Genomic DNA, 14,953 nt, shown 5'->3' on the forward strand with positions numbered 1-14,953 from the left:
AGTGGCAACTGTTGGGCCACTGTGTGAAACAGGATGCTGGACTAGATGGGCCTTGGGCCTGATCCAGCAGGGCTGTTCTCATGTTCTTATGAGTGCTTTTTATCAGCTTCGGCTGATACACCAGATACGCCCATTCTTGGAGAGTAGTGACCTTAAAACGGTCATGAATATACAGGTAAACTCTAGGCTTGACTACTGTAATGCACTCTATGTGGAGCTGCCTTTGTACGTAGTTCAGATTGACTTTTATTAGAGAATGTTTAACATATGGTTTACAAAAGCCACAGTGAATAGAATTTCCCAATAAAGCATGGCCGCGTACTTACAAATGTGTGGTTGCAATGGCAGAGAGAATATAGCACTGTACGTGAGTTCCTAGGGGTTTGGATAGAGTCCGGTTAAAAGAGTTTGGTGAGAGGAATGTCCGAAAGGTCCAAGGGAGGGTCAGATCCCAGCCTCATTTTGCGTATTGCCGGCAGGGCTGTGCCAGTCTTCTTCTGCCAGTTGCAGCCTCTGGGCATGGGTCCTTGACGGCGGAGGGTCTTCTCCAGGTCCAGAAGGGGGCCTCCAGGGGTGTTGTCAGCAGGAGTTCCTGGCGTGTTCAGCCGCTATGCTGGCATGGGTCGTTTAGCATTCAGATATGTAATAGATCATGATCCCGAGGCGGGAGGTTACATACATACATACATACATACATACATACATACATACATACATGCAGGTCAAGACAGCCATAAGAAAATAAGTGTCCATCTGAGTTAGTTGCGAGCTGCAAGGCATCGCCAATGTCTGTAAGTCCTCCTTCGGTTCCACGTGTATGTGAATCTGGACAGAGTCCAGGGTAGAGTCCAAGCCAGGAGAGCGGGGGAACCCGGTCTCAACTTGTGGGTGGGGGGTGGCACATTGTCCGGGGTGTCCTCTGGGGGTTTCCAGGTGCAGAATGCTGCAGCCAGACTGGTCTCTAAGTTTACCCAAAGGGACCATTTAACACCGATTCTAAAAGAACTACACTGGCTTCTGATAGGTTTCCGAACAAAATACAAAGTGCTAATTATTGCCTATAAGGCCCTTAATAGCTTAGGTCCAGGGTATTTAAGAGAGCACCTTCTCTGTTGTGAACTCTGTCACCTTTTAAGATCATCTGGAGAGGTGATGCAACTCGGGACTGGGCCTTTTCTGTGGCTCCCTCAGGGCTTTGGAACATGCTCCCTGCTGAAATAAGAGCATCTCCTTCTCAGTTTGCCTTTTGGAGGACCCTGAAGATGTACTTGTTTTCTAAGGCCTACAACTGAGATTTGTTTTTTAAATTTTAATGTGTTTTTAACATGTTTTAATCTAATTTTTATCTTATGGATTTTAAATGTGTTATATTTTATGTTTTAATTCTGTATACCGCTTCAAGATTTTTATACTAGGCTGTATATAAATCCAATAAATAAATAAATAAATAAATAAATAAATAAATAAATAAATAAATAAATAAATAAATAAATGGAATTTTCTGTGACGGGTCATGGTGATGGCCCCCAGCTTGGATGGCTTTTAAAAGGGCTTAGGCAAATTCATGGAGGATGGGTCAATCCATGGCTACTAGTCTTGATGGCTCCAGACTCAGGCAGAATCCCTCTCAATACCACTTGTGAGGAGAGAGAACATGCCTTCATCTCTTGCCAGTGGCCTTCCCAGAGGCATCTGATGGGGCACTGTGGGAACCAGGATACTTGCGTGAATGGGACTTGGACCTGATCCACTCTTTGCTTATTCTTGTATTTTGAAGTGTTTATGTTCTGGGTGTGGCTGCATGATTAGGAAATGCTGCATCAGTGCCTTGAGATGGAGTATAAAGCACCCTGTGTATAGGCTGGAGTCTCAAACCTGCCTAGCCATGAAGTCTGGTGATTTCGTCCTCATGATCCTCATCCTTGCCGTCTGGGCTGAGCTGCCATCTGTGTCCGGACGGAATATTCCAGGTCAGTGGCTCTCCCCCCCCCACTCCACTGGATCACCCCCTCTTGCTTGCCATGTGTGTTAGGTCATCACTAGACAGGGAGCCTCTTCCCCACGATCTTGCAGTTCAGAATATCTGTCTCCAGAGGTCCTCTCAACTTCCCCAGCAATCTCCCTTCTTATTGAACCTTCCTGCAATTCTTGCACAGTATGAGGAGGCTCATTGAGGGGCAGGAGGTACTTTTGTTCAGGGTCCCAGATTCTGCTCCCCTACCCCATGGTACGCTACATCACTTTAATGCTTGGACATGGTGTGCTGAAGTGCTATTAGTTGGCAGCTTCATATAAGCCTATGAAAAGGGGATGCGGGCATTGTACAAAGAGGCAAAATTAGCATCCCTCATAGGGAACTGCCTTCTACTGAGTCCTAGGAATGTAAGAACATAACAACAGCCCTGCTGAATGAGGCCAAAGGGATATCTAGTAGGAATGTGCAAACTGATATGAGGTCAAATTGATTCATCTTCAGTCAGGTCGATTTGATTGATCATTTGACCTCCAAACAAATCTCTCCGGAGTTGATTAAAATTGATTCAAGATTTTATTTCCCTTATTTCTTCCCCCTGATTCCCAGCACTCACTGCTTCTTTTTTATAACTAAGCTCTAGCCCTTGTAGAAGTATAGGTATGGAGCAAAATGTGCAGTCACTCTTTTTGAAGTGTTTAGACTCTTTGGTGTGTAATGACTTTCTCTCCTAAAGAATCCCTATGAAGATTCATAGCACACCAAAGAATCTAAACACCTCAAAACTTCCTTTTTAAAAAATGAACTGAGTACCCCCTTTCCTTGCAGTGACACTGCATTATGTCAGCTACCCCAAACCTGCAAGCCAGGGGGGTTTTCATTTTATATTTAAGGGATGCATCAAGATTTTGGATGTCCGCTCAGTTGATTTTAGATCTCAATCAGGTTGAATCAGGAAGGCCCCACTATGAATGCATGTGAGCACACACAGCCTTGTGACTGCCACCCAGAACAAAACATTCTGCACACAGAAGGAAAAAAATAGAGAAAACATTGAATGGCATGCACATTTTGGGGGATAGTGGGCAAATGAGGTACCATTAATTACCCCCTCCCAATCAAAAGGCAGTGTTTTTATTATTATTATTATTATTATTATTATTATTATTATTATTATTAGGAATTTTTGACTTGTTTAAACTCTTTGGTGTGTAATGAATCTTCATAGGGCTTCATTAGGAGGGAAAGTCAACACACCAAAGAGTCTAAACAATTCAAAAATACTGATCACACATTTTGCTCCATAACTCCCCTTCTACAAGGACTACCAAAATCATGAAAACCTAAAAAATAAACAGATATCCCCAGTATGGGTGGTAAGTGGCACCCATGGGGCCTTACCCAACACTCCAATGTGGTGACTCCTTTTCCTTTAAAAGTGGGTTCAATCAATTCGAATATTAATCTAATCTATTCCAACTTGAATAAAAAATCCGATCAGATTCAAGTTTGAATCAAATTTGGCTGATTCGATTTGATCTCAAATTGAATTGCAACAATTGATCTGTGCACATCCATAATATCTAGTCCAGCATCCTGTTTCACACAATGGCCCACTAAATGCCTCTGAGAAGCCCTCGGGCAAGTGGTGGGCTATCTGCCTGAGTGGAAGAAGTCATGGGTGTGTACTTGGTGAAAAGATCTCCTGGCTCTCAGGGAACTAGTCTGATTCCTTGAAGCCCAGGTGGCTGACCTGGAGAAGCTTAGGGAGGCAAAGAGCTCTGTGGGTGAGATCCTCAGGGATGTGAAGGGAGCATCTCACTCCCAGGTTGACAGCTCCTCTGCAGTCATGGGAAATGAAGGCTTTAGGGAAGGAGGAAATCAGTCTGAGGAAGAGGGGAATTATTCTCTAGAACGGACCCCTTCCTTGGTGATGTGCCCATATCTTCTCACACAGAGGATAGTCCTCCAGAGGGTGTGGGACTCCTAGTAGTAGGTGATTTGATTGTTAGGGGCATATAGAGATGGGTTTGTGACCTGTGTGAAGACTGCATAGTGACTTGCCTGCGTGGTGCAAAGATTGCAAATGTCATGTCACGTCTGGTGTTGTGAACTACACCTGGTTTCGCATTCTGTATATGCTCAGAGGGAAAGAGGGAAAGTCACCTCATACACAAAGTGAATTGGTTCTTGGAGATGGTGACCATGTAGGATCTGGGCACACAAACAGAGATAGAGGGAGACATATTCAGAAAGTTCAGTAGGCTTTATTATAGAAAGTTGCTCATCAGGATAAAATTCAAACAGTTCATCCAAATTAAAAACATGTTTCCGATTCAAGGTGTAGTGCAATGTGCCTAACTAACATGTGTGTGTGCAGTCAGTAATTACAGCTATCTAACAATCTAACAAATGTTAATAAAACATTTAGAGAGAAGCAGAGAAAGAAGAAAGAAGGGAGGGCTTAGAAGAGGAGAGCAGGCTGCACTGTGCATTGAATAGGCATCTCACCAGGTTCACGAAGAAGGCTTCAAAGGACTTGTTCATTGCTGGAGCTTGGAAACGATGCAGGCTTCAGATGGAGGAGAAAGGTGGGTGCTGGAGAACAGGAGCCTGGGGTGCAAGCTTCAGGCAGTCAAGCAGGCTGGTGGTAGTTTGCTCAGAGCAAGGCGGAGAGTGAGAGCACCCTGGCTGGGGAGTCCTGACTGCTTACTGTGCTGCCGAAGTCACAGAGAGTTCCTCTCCATGGAAAGAGTTCCTGCTTTTAGCCCCACAGCTTTAGCAGCAAACTCCGGGATGGCTCTTGAGCACAGATCTGCTGGTTAGGCCAAGCTTGCTGGCTCTCCGTTCAGTGAGCTCCATTCTTTATAGTTATTTCTTCCTCTGTTCTCCATAGAGTCTATTCTAAATATCCTCCCTGGATCCCAAAAAGGTGACAATTTGCTCTTACCCTCTGGATATTGTCTTTTAATTATTGATATTAGTTCAGGATATTAGCTCAGTCCAGGGAGATTGGAATTCCATCTTCTCTTAGCTGCTGTTTGGGGGAGGAAATTGTTTTATTTTGCCCAAAGCAAATCTGCATCTCTGAGCTGCAAATGGGCATCTTTTCTTGTCCCCAGATTTCTGGCGCCCGGTCCCAGAAAGTGTAAAAAGGTGTTCGCAAAGAAGAATCACAGCTATAGGTGTAAATCATTTTCTTTTGTGTGCATCTACCTAGAGTAGAATTCCTAAAGACAGCAATTGGATGTAACAATACCTCTAATTCTACAAAGTGGAGCTCTCAGAGAAAGTGACAGGAATATCCCATTTGGGCACAGCAGAGCAATCATTAACAAGGATTAACACAGACTTTTTGCAGGAGGAAATGCAAGCTCAGCTTCTAGCTTCTTCCAGAGACACTGAGGCTATTCTCATGGCCATACAAAATTGGGCTAAGGGAGCCTAGCCTGATTTTGCATGACTGTGAGAACCACTGGGCTCGCAGCCGAGCCCGGTCTCCCCAAAGTGGGTCACGCGCTAAAACTGCCCTCCCCTAAGCCCAGTTTAGTGGAGCGAGCGCGACCTGGGTGTCCTGCCCTGGTCAGTGTATCTGATTTCAGGCATTAATTTATTCCTTTAAAAAATGGAATCAGACACAGGCCTGAATTCCACACAAATATGGTGTACAGTTCTGGTCAACCTGTGTCTATGGGCCACCTCCAGCCTCAGAGGCATGAGGCCTCTCAAAACCAGTTGCAGGGGAGTAACAGCAGGAGAGAGAGGATGCCTTTTACCCCTTTCGTGTGGGCTCCTCAGAGGCATCTGGTGGGCCACTTTGGGAAAGAGGATGCTGGATTAGATAGGCCTTGGACCTCACCCAGTCCCTCCAGGGCTGTTCTTATGTTCTTATTACTTCCTGGGGTCCTTTCAGAACATCTTCTTAAGGAAAAGGAGACCTGCTTAGCATTTCTCTTTGTCAGCCATCGCACTTGCTTCTGCTTCTCTCTCCCCTTTGGGGCCACAGAGTTTTGCATGCTGCCTAAGGACCGTGGACCATGTCACAATGAGGTGTATGCCTTCTACTACAACTCAACCACCGAGACTTGCGAGGTGTTTTTCTATGGGGGCTGCCAGGGCAATGACAACTTATTTTTCACCAAGCAGGAATGCTTGAGAGTCTGTGGAGAAACAGGTAAGAGGCAAGAAATGTCTATGAATATGAAACTGGCTTGACTTTGTTTGATTACTTAGGTTACTGTGTGATACAGAAATCTTGATCAGCTGCATGGTGGCATCAGCCTTTCCTACTCATGTTCCAGCCTAATGATGGGGGTGCTCCCATTCACCATTAGGGTTGGGCCATTGGGCCATGTCCCTCAGTATTGCTTACACTGACGGCCAGCAGCAGCTCCAAGGTTGCAGGCAGGAGTCTTTCTCAGCTCAATCTTGGAGAAGCTGGAGGGGGCGGGGGAAGGGGAGCAGCCAGAGCAGCCTGTTCCCTGGGGAGATTTCCTATACTGAGTGCTCACACATATAGTCTCCCATTCAAATGGAAACCAAGTTGGACCCTGCTTAGCAAAGAGAGCAATAGTTCATGCCTGCTCCCACAAGAGTGGTAACCTAAATGAAAACATAAACACTTGGCAGTGCATTCATGTGCAGAGCCGATGACTTAGCTGAATTATTCTAAGCCCCTGGCAAGCTCTCTGCAAGAGCAGGGGGCATTCATCATTGGGAGAGAACTTCTGCTAGCCCACCTTGCCTTCCCTCACATGGACTCACTGGCTCGTGCGCATCCCCAGCAGCAGCCTGAGGCAGGCTTCGGATCTTCTTGAGCCCAAGGCAAGCCTCCCCCCAGGCCAGCCTTCACAGCTAAGTGCCCACAGCAGGGAGCAAGTGTGATGTTCAGAGAAATCCCATCCCCTCCCACACACACACCGCACACACCGGTGCCTTTGACTCCCCCCCCCCACACGAAAAGCTGCCATGTTTCCCGCCGCTGCCGAGCTTTACCAAGAGCTACTAGGGACACAAACAGACACACACCTACAAGGAGGGCAGCCCGGCCAGAACCACCGAAAGACACCCCCCAACCATTTTCCTCAACCATCCTCCTCCGCCCCCTGTGTAAATTAAAATAATGAAAACATTTTTTTAAAAAATTAACAATGAACAAACAACACACACACACACACACACACACACACACACACACACACACACACCGTGACCTTCTCAGGCTAGTGGGAAAGAAGCAGGGAAGGCTCTCTGCTGCCACCGCCTCAACTTTGGGTGAGGGAGGTGGTTACCCACTGCCAACTGCCGCTCCGCCACACCCGAGACACCCCCCTGAGAGCCCCAAGAAGAAGTTAAGCCAGCTCAACTCAAGCAGCCCCAAATGTTTTGAGACCTCAACCCTCCAACAAAGATGATGTTGGCCAGCAGCAGGCCAGGTGGCGATGATCCTCCATGAGGCACACATGCAGCAGCTCGAAGCAGAGAGAAAAGCCAGCGAGCACTCAGCAGAGCATGCAGTGTACATGATGATGCGCCGGGGGCAGAGATCTGGCACTGTGCAGGCGCGAGCGGGGGGGAGTGCCAGGAGGTCCGGCATCTGGCCAATGTGCAGCAGTGCGGCACCTGGAGCCAAGACACAGCGGCTCTCGGGGTACCCAAAGTTAAAATTTTGTGGGGGTGGGAGGGGTGACCTGGGAGTAGGGCTGTCAGTGGCATTTTTTCACACACACCCCTTTCAAGTGGCACACAGGGCAGGTGCCCTGCCTGCCCCACCCTGGATACATGTCTGCTCCTCAGGGGATCTCATGCAGACATTCCCCTCTAATAGGATAGGCAGTGGGATTCAGGTCTGGCCCTCCGGGTCTGACATGGCTTGCTCTCTTTCTCAGCTGAGAAGCCCAAGCAGACAATTGAAAAGCCCTCTCTTGATTTGACAGCTTCCCTTCTGGAAATCAGGGGTTGGTGGGAGGGGGCAACTCAGGAGTTGGACCCAGAGGGGCAGTGGCTCCCCCTTGGGAGTTGCCACCCTCCTGCCACCACTCTGAAGCTCCAGAAGGCAAGCTGCAGAAATTGCTCCTCTGATGAGTTCCATTCACCCAACCAAAGTTCCTTACCCTCTTCTGTTACACCCAGATTCGTCTTTCATCCCAAAGCAGAGGGAAGGGAGAAAGCTCCTCCCATGGGCTATCAGCCCATTGTCTAGTGAGCCAGGGTGGTGCAGTGGTTAGAGTGCTGGACTAAGACCAGGGAGACCTGAGTTCAAATCCCCATTGAGCCATGATACTAGCTGGGTGACTCTGAGCCAGTCACTTCTCTCTCCGCCTAACCTACTTCACAGGGTTGTTGTGAGGAGAAACCCAAATATGTAGTACACCGCTCCGGGCTCCTTGGAGGAAGAGTGGGATATAAATGTTAAAATAATAATAAAATAATAATAATAGGGTGGACTGTCTTTCAAGGTTGGAGTAAGCCCACATAGCCAGTCCTGCCCCACTTGCCAGCTCCCAGACCTCAGATTGTGACGATCTGGGAGAGTGGAAAAGGGATGGAGGCAGACAGACCCACAGTTTGCTTTTGTGTCCGAAGAGGGCCCCAGTTTTTGAACCCAAATCTTTCCAGGGAGAGCAAGCGGAAGATCCTTGCATCCCTTTAAAGCAGGGCCTCCCTCTGCCATCTTCTGCAAAGGGCTGCCTTTGCTCTAGTTTATCCTCCTTCCTGCCCCTCGGAGGGGCTGTGGATGGATCAGCAGTCTTTCTCCAAGTGTCCACTCAGTGCACGACAGCCTTGAAAAAAGGGAAATTCCATGCTAGGGATCATCAGGAAGGGGATTGAAAATAAAAATGCTATAATTCCCTTATACACATCTATGGTGCAGCCACATCAGGAGTACTGCGTACAGTTCTGGTCAACATATCTTAAGAAGGTCATCATAGACTTGGAAAACATGCAGAAGAGGGCAACCGAGATGATCTGAGGCCTGGATTCTCATTCCTTATGAGGATACAGCATTTGAGACTTTTAGTTTGGAAGAGAGGCGACTACAGGGAGACATGACGGAGGTGTATAAAAATATACACGAAGTATAGATAGTGGGCAGAGGGTAATTGTGCTCCTTCTCTCACAACACTAGAGCTTGGTATTATCCTATGAGACTGACGGCCAGGAAACGTTGGACCAACAAAAAGAAGGACTTTTTTACACAGTGCATAATCAATCTATTTAATTTTTTCTCACGGGATGTGGTGATGGCCACCGGCTTGGATGGTTTTTAAAGGGCTTAGAAAAATTAATGGAGGACAGGTCTATCAGTGGCTACTAGTCTGGTGTCTATGGGCCACCTCCAGCCTCAGAGGCATGAGGCCTCTCAAAACCAGTTGTAGGGGAGCAACAGCAGGAGAGATGGCATGCCTTCACCTCTTCCCAGATGCATCTGGTGGGTCACATTGGGAAAGAGGATGCTGGATTAGATAGGCCTTGGACCTCATCCAGCAGGGCTGTTAACATAAGAATTCTTATGTTAACAGCCCTGAAAGTTACGTTAACAGCCCTGAATCCAGCCTGAGTGAAAACTCATGTTTCTGTGTTAAAATGAAGCTGAATGAAGAACAGAGTCACAGAAAGGAGGTATTGTAGTGTATCCAGTATCTTTTCTGTTGTGTGTTGTTGAGAGGTTTGTCCCAGTGGGGGGCCATGTAGAGAGAGAGAGAGAGAGTTTTGTGGGGGGGAGTCAGAAAAGCAAAGGGAGGGAAAGGAGAAGGAGATCATGGAGTTGTTTCTGAATAAACCCTTAGGAACATAGGAACATAGGAAGCTGCCATTTACTGAGTCAGACCATATGTCCATCTAGCTCCGTATTGTCTACACAGACTGGCAGTGGCTTCTCCAAGGTTGCAGGAAAGAATTTCTTTTTCTCTGCACCCTATCTTGGAGATAGCTGAGAGGGATCGTGGAACCTTCTGCTCTTCCCAGAGCAACTCCTAAGAGGGATACCTACAGTGCTTACACATCAAGGAGCTATTCCCATGATCAGGCAAAATTGGGCTAGCAGAGCCTGGCCCGTTTTTGCCTGATTGTGGGAGCCACCAGGTCCGCAGGTGAGCCGGTGGCTTGCAGGCGCTTAACCCGCCTAAGTACCCCTCCCCTAAAACCGGGTTTGCGAAGTGAGTGCTCTGCAAATCCAATTTTCAAGATAGTGAGTAGCCGTGCGCGGCTCCATGCCATGGCTACTCACAAGGAGATCCCCGTAGGGGAGGCAAAAAGCCACCTCCCGGCTCCGGGAGTCTAGCCAGTATGCCCTGCGCGTTTGGACAGGGCATGCTGGAGCTTCCGGGGGTGTATCGGCCCCCGCTCTCCCCAGCCCCTGCTGGCTCCATCACAGAGCTGGCAGTTGTGTAGGCCGCCGATCTGGCCACCCAGGGCTCCCTCCCTGATCGACTGTGGGGAGAGTGGGCTTAACCCACTCTCCCCACTCTACTGCACAAAACAGGTCTCACATGCATATGCAACCAGGGCAGACCCTGCTAAGCTTATGCTTGTTACCACAAGACCAGCTCTCCTCTCCCTTACATAAGAACATAAGATCAACCTTGCTGCTGGATCAGGTTCACGGCCCATCTAGTCCAGCATCCTGTTTCACACAGTGGCCCACCAGATGCCGCTAGAAGCCTACAGGAAGGAGTTGAGGGCATGCCCTCTCTCCTGCTGTTGCTCCTCTGCAACTGATATTGAGAGGCATCCTGCATTTGAGGCTGGAGATGGCCTATAGCCCTCCAACTAGTAGCCGTTGATAGACCTCTCCTCCATGAAGTTATCCAAACCCTTCTTAAAGCCATCCAGGTTGTTGGCTGTCACCACATTCTGTGGCAGAGAATTCCACAAGTGGATTATGTGTTGTGTGAAAAAGTACTTCCATTTGTTGGTCCTAGATTTCCTGGGAATCAATTTTATGGGATTGCCCCTGGTTCTAATATTATGGGAGAGGGAAAAGAATTTTTCTCTATCCACTTTCTCTATGCATGATTTTATAGACCTCTATCATGTCTTCCCGCAGTCATCTTTTTTTAAACTAAAAAGCCCCAGATTTGTAGTTTTGCCTCATAAGAAAGGTGCTCTAGGCCCCTGATCATCTTGGTTGCCCTCTTCTGCACCTTTTCCATTTCTACAATGTCCTTTTTTTGATGTGGTGACCAGAATTGTACGCAGTACTCCAAGTGTGGTCCCACCATAGTTTTGTATAAAGACATTATAATATTACCCGTTTTATTTTCAATCCCCTTCCTAATGATCCCTAGCATGGAATTTGCCTTTTTCACAGCTGCTGCACATTGAGTCAAGACTTTCAACAAGCTGTCCACCAAGATCCCAAGATCCCTCTCCTGGTCATTCACCAACAGCTCGGATCTCATCAGTGTATACTTGAAGTTGGGGTTTTTCGTCCCAATGTGCATCACTTTACACTTGCCAAAATTGAACTGCATTTGCCACATTGTCGCCCACTCCCCCAGTTTGGAGAGATCCTTTTGGAGCTCCTCACAATCCATTTTAGATTTCACTACCCAAAAGAGTTTGGTATCATCTGCAAATTTGGTCACCTCGCTGCCTGCCCCTGCTTCTAGATCATTTAGGAAAAAAATTAAAAAGCACCAGTCCCAGAACAGATCCCTGGGGGACCCGACTTATTACTTCCCTCCATTGTCAAAACTCTCCATTTATACCTACCCTCTGTTTCCTGTCTTTCAACCAGTTAGCAGTCCACACATGTACTTGTCCCCTTATACCACGACCGCTAAGTTTCCTCAGGAGTCTTTGATGAGGACCTTTGTCGAAAGCTTTTTGAAATTCCAGGTAGACTATGTCAACTGGATCACCTTGATCCACACACTTGTTGACACTCTCAAAGAACTTCAAAAGGTTGGTGAGGAAAATTTTACCTTTGCAGAAGCCATGCTAGCTCACTACCAGCAGGGCCTGTTCTAGGTGCTTTACAATTTTATCCTTGAGGATGCTTTCCATCAATTTGCCTGGAACGGACGTTAGGCTAACCAGCCTGCAATTTCCAAGATCGCCCCTGGATCCCTTTTTGAAAATTGGTGTTACATTTACTACTCTCCAGTCCTCTGGTACAGAGACTGATTTCAGGGATAAGTTATATATATTAGCAAGGATGTCGGCAATTTTCCATTTGAGTTCTTTGAGGACTCTTGGATGGATGCCCTCTGGCCCAGGTGATGTGTTCGTTTTCAGTTTTTCGAGACATTTTAGAACATCATCTCTTGTCACTTCTATTCGTATGTGCTTATAGTTATAATTGTTCTTATTGTTATTGTTCTTATGTTCTTATTCTTATGTTCTTACTGAATTCTGTTCTTATGTTATTATTGTTATAATTGTTCTTATTGTTATTGTTCTTATGTTCTTATTCTTATGTTCTTACTGACTTCTGTTCTTATGTTCTTATTCGTCCCCGGGGACCTTTCAGAACAGCTTCCATAAGGAAAAGCAGACCTGCTTAGCATTTCTCTTTGTCAGCCAACTTACTTGCTTCTGCTTCTCTTTCCCCCTCCTGTGGCCACAGAGTTTTGCAGGCTGCCTATGGACCAGGGACCATGTAGGGGTGACTTTGATGCCTACTACTACAACTCAACCACCAAGACTTGTGAGATGTTTATCTATGGGGGCTGCCAGGGCAATGACAACTTATTTTTCAGCAAGGAGGAATGCTTGAGAGTCTGTGGAGAAACAGGTAAGAGGCAAGAAATGTCTATGAATATGAAACTGGCTTGACTTTGTTTGATTACTTAGGTTACTGTGTGATACAGAAATCTTGATCAGCTGCATGGTGGCATCAGCCTTTCCTACTCACGTTCCAGCCTAATGATGGGGGTGCTCCCATTCACCATTAGGGTTGGGCCATTGGGCCATGTCGCTCAGTAATACTGCCTACACTGACAGCCAAAACAAAAGCAAGGGCACTCACAGAAATACAACCAAGCAAATCAGAGGGGGGATAAAACCCAACCTTGACTAAGGGGAACATGTATAAAAATTGTATATAGTAAATAAACAATAAAGATATGAATAAATATACAATAGGCCAATAGAAAAGTAATCTCTGATTTCAAGCACTGATAAAAAATTAATAATTAAACCAAACATAATTCAAAATGGAACATGAATAATAACATATACAATGATGATCAAAGACATCCAGAGGAGATATAATTGAACCAGGCAAAAATGGGGCTGCTGGATAAATTAGGCAAGGCTCAATGTCATCCGTGCAGGAGTAAAAGTTTCAGATTACAAAAAAACCCAAACCGAGCGTAGCCTCAATGAAATATGGACGTCATCAATCACAGACTAAGCCCACTCATGACCTTTTGGGAAAATGCAGTCTTCACATGTCAAACGGCTCTTCCGGATATAAGCCGTTTTGCAGAGATAGCTTCATCAGCCTGATGATAGACCTCTCCTCCATGAAGTTATCCAAACCCTTCTTAAAGCGTTGTGTGAAACAGTACTTCCGTTTGTTGGTCCTAGATTTCCCAGCAATCACTCACGCTGCAAGGAGAAATACTTGCAGCATGCCCAACCCTATGATTGCTTAGTTATACTGAATCACTCTCAGAAGCTTTCCCCTGTGTGGGCAGCCAGTCTGCTGCCCTTGCTGGCTCAGCTCACAAGAGGCAGAGGAAGAGAGCATTGCACTGTGTGTGTGTGTGTGTGTGTGTGTGTGTGTGTGTGTGTGCCTGCCAGCCAGTGCCTCACTAATGCTGCCACTGCCGCATGCATACTGCGGCTGTTGCTGTCGAACTGGTGCCTTGTCCTCTTTGCTCTGTTGAAGGGACAGTTCTGCTTCTGCTTCTGCTGCTGCTGCTGCTCTCCACTCCCGCCTACTAAAGGTCTGGAAACCTGTAGGCTCCCCCCACCCTCACCCCCACCACACAATGTTTATGTTTATTAGTGATCTGGCAGCTGTGTGTGGCTTGGCGCTTGGTGGGCTCCCCCCTTGCAAATGTGTTATACTTGTGAGCAAGAGATAACACATACAGCATTGCTATTCAGGATCCTGCCCTTCATCCTACCCCCCCCCCCCCACAATTGTCTCGCTTACTCAGGTAACAGAATGGTGGCAACCCTGAATGGCCCTCAAGGGCCAAATAATAATGCAACTCATTCCCCACCCAACAAAGGGATACAGAGATGGGGGCGGGGGGGGTTACAGAAGCATGCTAATTCGTATAGAGGAAGTATGACTTGCTTGCCCCAACCCCGGGGCTCTGTGTAACAGCACACATCATCTGCTCAGAGACACATCTTACCATGTTCTTCTTCCACATAGCTGTAACACTAATCCCCAGCTTTTGCTGTTGCCGCCAGCCTACGCTGGTAGGGCATAGGAGCATGGAGGACCTGGCCAAATGGTGTTCCCCCAGTTAGGATGTTGTGGGCCAGTACAATAGCACAGACTGGACATCAGATCTCGAGTCCTCATGGTACAAACATCACGGGACATCACATTTCGTCATGTTTTGGAGCTGCCACACCAGTAACCAACCCATGTAACCCAAGGTCTTTTCTTTCATTGAATGTCCTTGCTTTTTAAAATGGAAGGTTCCATGGTGATATAACAAGATTGCAGAAGGTCAAAGGTCAGAGTGATACACATTCTGTTTGCAAACTGGCACAGCGGATAACAAAATGCATAACTCGCAAAATTATTTAATTTATGTATTTGTTTGTTTGTTTGCTTGTTAGATGTATATATTACCTTTCCTGAAGTGGCTCAGGGAGGTTTACATTAAAATAAACAACACATAATGAAGCAATTTTATTTTATTTTAAATGTAAAATGGGGATAAGAGTCTCCCCATCTCCAGCGGCTTTTAAAAAGTGTCTAAAGACTTATCTTTTTACCCAGGCCTTTTAGCTTTTTAACTTTGTAACTTTTTAAATTTTGGATTATTTATTGATTGTTTTAAA

The 14,953-nt window shown here is 46.6% G+C and overlaps 1 protein-coding gene across 1 annotated transcript; it reads left to right on the top strand.

Moving 5' to 3' along the window:
- Positions 1–1,885: 1,885 nt before the first annotated feature.
- LOC128322236 (kunitz-type serine protease inhibitor vestiginin-3-like) lies at positions 1,886–13,870 on the top strand. The gene is made up of 4 exons (XM_053243141.1): positions 1,886–1,970; positions 5,979–6,146; positions 12,546–12,713; positions 13,815–13,870. The coding sequence occupies exons 1-4, from the start codon at positions 1,886–1,888 to the stop codon at positions 13,868–13,870; spliced, it is 477 nt and encodes a 158-aa protein (XP_053099116.1).
- Positions 13,871–14,953: the final 1,083 nt, after the last annotated feature.

This window comes from Hemicordylus capensis, chromosome 4 (genome assembly GCF_027244095.1).
Source record: "Hemicordylus capensis ecotype Gifberg chromosome 4, rHemCap1.1.pri, whole genome shotgun sequence".
Classification (NCBI taxonomy): domain Eukaryota; kingdom Metazoa; phylum Chordata; class Lepidosauria; order Squamata; family Cordylidae; genus Hemicordylus; species Hemicordylus capensis.